This window comes from Gopherus evgoodei, chromosome 8 (genome assembly GCF_007399415.2).
Source record: "Gopherus evgoodei ecotype Sinaloan lineage chromosome 8, rGopEvg1_v1.p, whole genome shotgun sequence".
In the NCBI taxonomy this organism is placed as follows: Eukaryota; Metazoa; Chordata; order Testudines; family Testudinidae; genus Gopherus; species Gopherus evgoodei.
In genome coordinates, this window is record NC_044329.1 from 100,965,787 (window position 1) to 100,972,467 (window position 6,681).

At 40.0% G+C, this 6,681-nt stretch overlaps 1 protein-coding gene across 3 annotated transcripts in view; it reads left to right on the plus strand.

Moving 5' to 3' along the window:
* Positions 1–2,846, plus strand: part of NDC1 (NDC1 transmembrane nucleoporin) — a 29,369-nt gene extending 26,523 nt beyond the window's left edge. For all 3 annotated transcript variants that reach the window (XM_030572736.1, XM_030572737.1, XM_030572738.1), the window contains exon 18: positions 325–2,846. In XM_030572736.1, the coding sequence (XP_030428596.1) occupies positions 325–388 (64 nt within the window). In that variant the 3' untranslated portion in view covers positions 389–2,846. The remainder of the gene's footprint in view (positions 1–324) is intronic.
* Positions 2,847–6,681: the final 3,835 nt, after the last annotated feature.

The following is a 6,681-nucleotide window of genomic DNA, read 5'->3' on the forward strand; positions in this document are numbered from 1 at the left end:
TACTAAAGGAGCTTATAAGTGAATTACTGTTTAGGATCTCGTTTAAAAGAACAAATATATTTCAGTAATTAAAACGATTTAATACTTTCATACATGTGAGCAGGTTCAAGAAGTAGTATCCAACTCCAAATCTGAATTTGCTTGTCTTGCCCTTATATTTGAATGTAGGTTTTTATTATACAACACAACTGGGTTTTGTAGATTTCTAATGGACTCCCAACTATAGATTTCAACTTGTGCTTAAAATATTTTGACCTATGAGGCTTTGCTCTACAGTAGATGTAATATATTAATGTAAAATTTTATGCTTCTATTTTGTTCTAGTGCAGTTCAAGTGTCTGCAGAGCATAAGAAAAGACTTCAGCAGTTCTTGGAGTTCAAAGAATAGTTAAGTAAATTAAATAGGTTACATTGCTGATACTGCTACAGATGGACAGTATATGTTTAGCGTTCTTGAACTGGAAGAAAGTGGGACTAATCAGTCTTCCTATCTTCTTTGGTGGCCTTTTCAAAAAGTGTATTTTGAATGTAAATCATGGAGTGCAACTCTTAGCAGAATTACAAAACTTCTGTTTGGATCACTTTACTTGATCTTTTGTATAATAAAGCTCTTTTTAAAAAAAAAAAATCTTTAAATATTCTTGGCAATTGAAGAAACCTCAGTTATTATGTTATGAGATTAGTACCTGCTTTTGAGGAGAACAGGGTTAATTTGTCACTTTTCACTTGTTTCACGAGGTATGTTTTGCCTGGCAGTTGATATTAAAGAATGGAGGGCAGAATCGCAAAGGTGCTTAAAGATGCAGATAGGCCCCATGTAACACTTATACTAGGCACCCTGTGTGCATCTTTAGGCACCTGAATACATTTGTAGATCTGGCCCTTTGCATTGTTTAGTGCAAGGAGTTTGTGCTTTAAGTGATACAGAAGTATGTACGTTATGCTACAGGATAAAAGGGGCAACATTTCTGTCTGATGGCAAAATATCTGCAAAACAAAATGGTGTGCAGAAAGCCATATCTAAAGAACACAAGCGAGTACTGTTTACTTTGTAAACTATGTAGTTTGAGAAACTAGCAACTTGGATTTTAGTTTCAAGAGGGTTTGCAGAATTGTTACTAATGAGTGTTTTCTTAAATTAAATTGATCTATATAAAGACATGTGGAAAACAGTAAAGTTAGTAAAGCTTTCCTAGTAGCAATCTAAGGCTCAGCTCAAAAAGTTTGAATTGACAACCTTTTTGTTAGAATGGTAAGCAAGAAATATGAAGATGTATTTTGGTGATAGCATTTCATCCTTACATTTCAATATCTGCCTCACATGGGAAACAAATGTTGGTAACTTATGAGCATCAGTTAAATGTAAGCAAGCATGTCATCACTTTTGAAGGGACCATACTACCTCTTAAAGATAAAGTAACTGCACACAAGTTTATTAATGTATTTAACAGTGCAGGCACCACGCCACAAATATATGTAATAAGAAATCCTGAGATGCAGCTGCAATATTTTCAGCAAAAAAGCAAACTGAACACTTACAAATGGATTCAGGGTGGTGGTGGTGGATATATATTCAAGTTTTGTTTCCCTTGGTTTAATTCCATTCCTTCAGCGGCCATAGCTGTCTTAAACCAGTGTAACCCTGAATGGCCCTAATGCTAACTCATATTTGCAAAGGAATTTGGATAGGACAGATCTTGCTCATGTAACTGGCTTTTAATAGTTCTGTTGGTGTGAGGAACAAGTGACTTGATGACAGATAGCAAGTAGTACATTCTGCAGTGACCTGTTAGGGTTTTATGTTTAAAAAAAAACAAACAAACTTGAGACATATATGGTGCTCTAATTAGTAAAACTCTCAGGAATTCATCATATTGCTGTAGTACCTACGTGTCAGGGTTCTCAGCTTTGATATTGAGGTATATTATCCACTTTAGATCCAAATATATATCTTGGCATTTACTGTAAACTGATAACCGCAATTTAAGGACTCGATGTTTAAATCCCACATAATTAAAAGTTTTCACTGAATTTAAGGTCTGCCTGGCATTTGGGCAGGATTTTTGTTCTTGCCTGTTTTGGCTTTTTTGTAATTTGACTTACTCATTTTCATTATTACACAGTGCACCTGGGCCACAATATGGTCTGGTAACTGAATGAGTTGCATCTCAGAACTGTCTCTTGTTCAAATGGTTTTTGTTAAACGTTTCAAACACTTAAAAAATCGGCACCTTTTTTCTTAGCAGTACAATAGGAAGGTGCACATGAGGAAGCACTCCTGTGAGTTGTAACCAACTGTATTATGGCTAATACCAGGAGTCTTAAAATGCAGATTTCTGTCTGAAACTAAATGTTTGCGGTTGGTCCCCCTTGTTTTGCAGTGGAGATTTGCACATCTTCCCGCAGCTATTGCAGAGTGGAATTCACTGAACCCTGTGTGCACTAGCTGGAGAGGTTCTTTGCAAGGCAAGAACTGATTACTGTGTGAATTCTTTAAGAAGCTACAGCTCTCTGCTCAAAAGGATGGCTATTAAAAGTCACAGAAGAGTCCATATGTGTCTCTTCATCGCTTTACCCCTGGTGGCATTGCCCTTAAGCACCTTTTTTATAGGGTTATGAGCACGAGAAACTGTTAAATACAGCATTAGTTCTGTTTGTTTAGCGTTCTCTTTAAATGGTATAAAATCCATATGCCTACTCTGTAACAAACTCAAGAGGTGACTACTATGTAGCCCAAATGGACATAGGGAAGAACACTTTTTTGCTTTAATGTGTTTTACTGCCTGGTAATTACTACTTTCCTCAGGGCCTAATAGATCAACATTTACAGCCTTTTTACATACAATTGTCTCTAAATAAAAATATCCTTTATTTGCAACCTGTGTCTGAAATGAAATTGGGATTCTTTGTCCTTTCCATCACGGCAGCCTCAGTCTGGAGAAGAAATTGCAAAACATTTCTACAATTGGTCTCTAAATTATTTCAATTCATATAAGGCAAACTGCATACAGCAGCTGGCTAGACCAGCTTGGCTGAGCTGTTGCAGTTTACTGTGGTGTCTGTTGTTGAAAATGAAAGTAAATCCAACCAAGGGGGTTTGGTTGTGGTGAGAACTTTATGAACCAGTCACCTTTCCAAAAAAGTTAACTAGCAGAGTATCTGAAATGAGCTGGGTGCAACTTTAACTAGATTCTGCTGAAGTGCACAGTTTTCTTTTAAATTAAAGGTTTCTCGGGTCTGTATGACTATTATATGTAATCACTGAAGTGGGATTGTAAAATTAACTTGCTATTTACAAACCTGTGCACCCCCTCTTACTTTCCAAGTTAAACTTAGAAAAATATATGAATGAACAAAGTATCAGTAGGGGTTTAGCAGGCAAAGGTAGCTAAACTTTGAGATTTAACTGGTTGGCCTGAGCACTTTTCTCTCTGGAAAACTGGTGCATGATTTCTCAACCTCTGCTCAAAGCCTAAATACATCTCTGAAATGAAGTGGTGTCAGCCTTCAGCGCAGTGGTCTTGGACAGAGACTGCATTGAGCAAGGCACAATGTCTGTAACATAACAAATAGCTTTTTGTAGAGCAGCCAGCTCCCAACTGCTGAGAGGCATGACTGGCTTCTAGGTCAGTGCCTCCTTCCTTGATCAGCCCTTGGGACACACATAGCTGCAGAGGCTATCAGCTGTCTTTCCCCTCCTGTCCTGTTTTTCTCTACTTTTAATGTTGGTTGTTTGTAACTTTTCAGGGTCTCAGCCTCTGACCAGTGAATTTGTTTTCTTCTCCGGTTTATCAACAATTGTAAACTTCCCTAAAGTAATGGAGCTTGCTGAGCAAAAGTGATGGATCATACAACTAATACAAGATGCACCATAAAGCTCCCACGAGGTGTCAAAATGTCATGCATCACATCTATTGTTTGCACAATCTAATGGTTCTTAAGCACCATCCACTGGCTAATGTATTTGGTACATGGTGATAATTCAGGGGAGAACTTGGTAGGATTTGGGGAGTTTATATAGCTCCTTTTAAGCTGACGGAAGTCCAAGGCTGATACAAATTATATCTAAGCATCACTTTCCACTGTAATTCAGCCATGCATAGGATATCCAATGCTAAGCTAGCACAGTGTAATATTGTGGGGGTGTTTTGGAGAAGGTTAGCTTAATTTAATGGTCTGTGTGAACAGGACAGCAGATACTCTTTTCAAATCTTTTCGTTTGCCAGCAGAGGTCACTGCTCCAAACATATTTAGAAAAATAGCTAGATTGCAGGCTGATCTTTTTAGTGGTGCTAGGGAAGGACATACTGAAAACTATCATGCTTTATTTAAGGCACCCATGCTGCAATGAGAATTGTGTAGGTGCATTCTTACAGCTGTGTAGATGCCCATAGACTTCAGTAGGGCTTGGCATAGGTGCAGGAGCATGCATACAAGAAACTATAGACCAGTCAGTCTAACTTTGATACCTGGAAAGATACTGGAACAAATTTATTAAACCATCAGTTTGTAAGAACCTAGAGAATAATAGGGTTATAAGAAATACCCAGCATGGTTTTGTCAAAAGTAAATCATGCCACGCCAGCCTAATTTCCTACATGACCGGATTATTAGCCAGATAGATCGCGTCTGCGGCTTCCTCCCTATCTGCCCTGATTTTAGTAAGGCTTTTGACACAGTTCCCCATGCCATTCTCATAGACAGACTAGGGATAAGTGGTCTAGATGAAATTACTATAAAATGCATGCACAATTGGTTGAAAAACTATTCTCAGAGAGTAGTTCTCAATGGTTTGCTGTCAAACTGGGGGATGTTTCTACAGTGGGCCCATAGGGGCCTGTCCTGAGTCTGATACTATTTTAATATTAATAACTTGGATACTGGAGTCGCAAGTAGGCTTATAAAATTTGCAGCTGACACCAAGCTGGGAGATTTTGCTAATCCTTTGGAGGATAAGGGTTAGTGTTCCAAGTGAGCTTGACAAACTAGAGAATTGGTCTGAATTAAACAGGATGAAATTCAATGAAGACAAGTGCAATGTACTTCACTTAGGAAGGAAGAATCAAATACACAATGAGGAATAACTGCTAGGCAGTAGGAAGTACTGCTGAAAAGGATCGCAGGCCTTGAGTGGATCACAAATTGAATAGTAGCCAACAAAGTGTGGCAGTTGCAAAAAGAAAAAAAAAAAAGTCCTAATAGTTGTGGTTGTATTAGCAGGAGTGTTGTGGTAATTCTCCTTCTTTCATGAGCACTTCTGAAGCCTCAGCTGGTGTGTCATTACACTTTAAGAAAGATCTGGACAAGCTGGAGAGAGTCCAGAGGAAAGTAACAAATAAGTTTAGAAAACCTGACCTACGAAGAAACAGTTTTTAAAACCTATGTTTAGTCTTGGGAAAAGACAAGTGAGGGGCAATCTGATATGTCTTCATATGTTAAAGGCTGTTATAAAGAGGATTGTGATCACTTGTTCTTGATGTCCAATGAAGGTAGTATGAGAAGTAATCAGCTTTATATGCCACAAAGGAGGTTTAGGTTAGATATAAGGACAAATTTTCTAATAGGATAATGAAAATTACTGGAATAGGTTTCTAAGGAAGGTTGTCACTTTAAGAACAGGTTGGACAGACACCTGTCAGGGATGGTCTGGGTTTACTTTGTCCTGCCTCAGCACAGTAAGCTGGACTAGATGACCTCGTGAGGTCACTTCCAATCCTACGTTCCTGTGATTCTAGGATCTCATGGCAGGATTGGGACCTGAGTCCATATCTTTACATGCACATAAGTGAACAAACCTGAAACCTGTTTGCCACACCACTTTCATATTAACAAGGTTGTTCTAGGAAGAACTGGCACTGCTGCCTACGGTTAACATTACTTAACACTTTCCAGTATAGGATCCTATTTTCAGTTGGTTGTAACTTTGCCATACTAAGTTTTGGGTTGAAGAGACAAGGTGAGTGAGGTAATATCCTTTATTGGACCAGCTTTTGTTGGTGACCGAGACAAGCTTTTGAGCTTATACAGAGCTCTTCAGCTCTGGGAAAAGTACTCAGAGTGTCATTGGGAAATAGCAGGTGGAACAGATTGTTCTTACAGTGCTTGCTCATATCCATTCCAGTTAGATGTGCGCGTGCCGCGGGCACGTTTGTCGGAAATTTTTACCCTAGCAACACTCGGTGGGCCGGCAGGGCGCCCCCTGGAGTGGTGCTGCCATGGCGCCCGATATATACCCCTGCCAGCCCATCCGCTCCTCAGTTCCTTCTTACCGCCCGTGTCGGTCGTTGGAGCAGTGGAGCGCAGCTTAGCTGATCTCCATCCACCTCCCTTGCTCTTCGCTCGTTTATATAGTTAGTTCTAGTTCTAGTTCTATAGTAGTTTTGTATATAGTTAGAGGGTCGAGGGCTAGCCCCTTCTCCTCCCCCGGAGTGCCGAATCTGCAAGGCATTCAAGCCCCGGATGAAGAAAGAGCGGGACATTCGCCTCAAGGAACTCTTGGTGGAGGCAGCTCTAACTCCTCCATCTTCGGCACCGACTCCGGCACCGGGGACAAGTGCTTCCTCCGCACCAGAACACACGGTTCCAGTGAAGACTCCTCGGCACTGATCCCTCTTCCCGAGGAGCAAGAGGCACAAGGCTCTTGCGGCACCTGTATCTACACCGCAGTCGGAGCATACATCT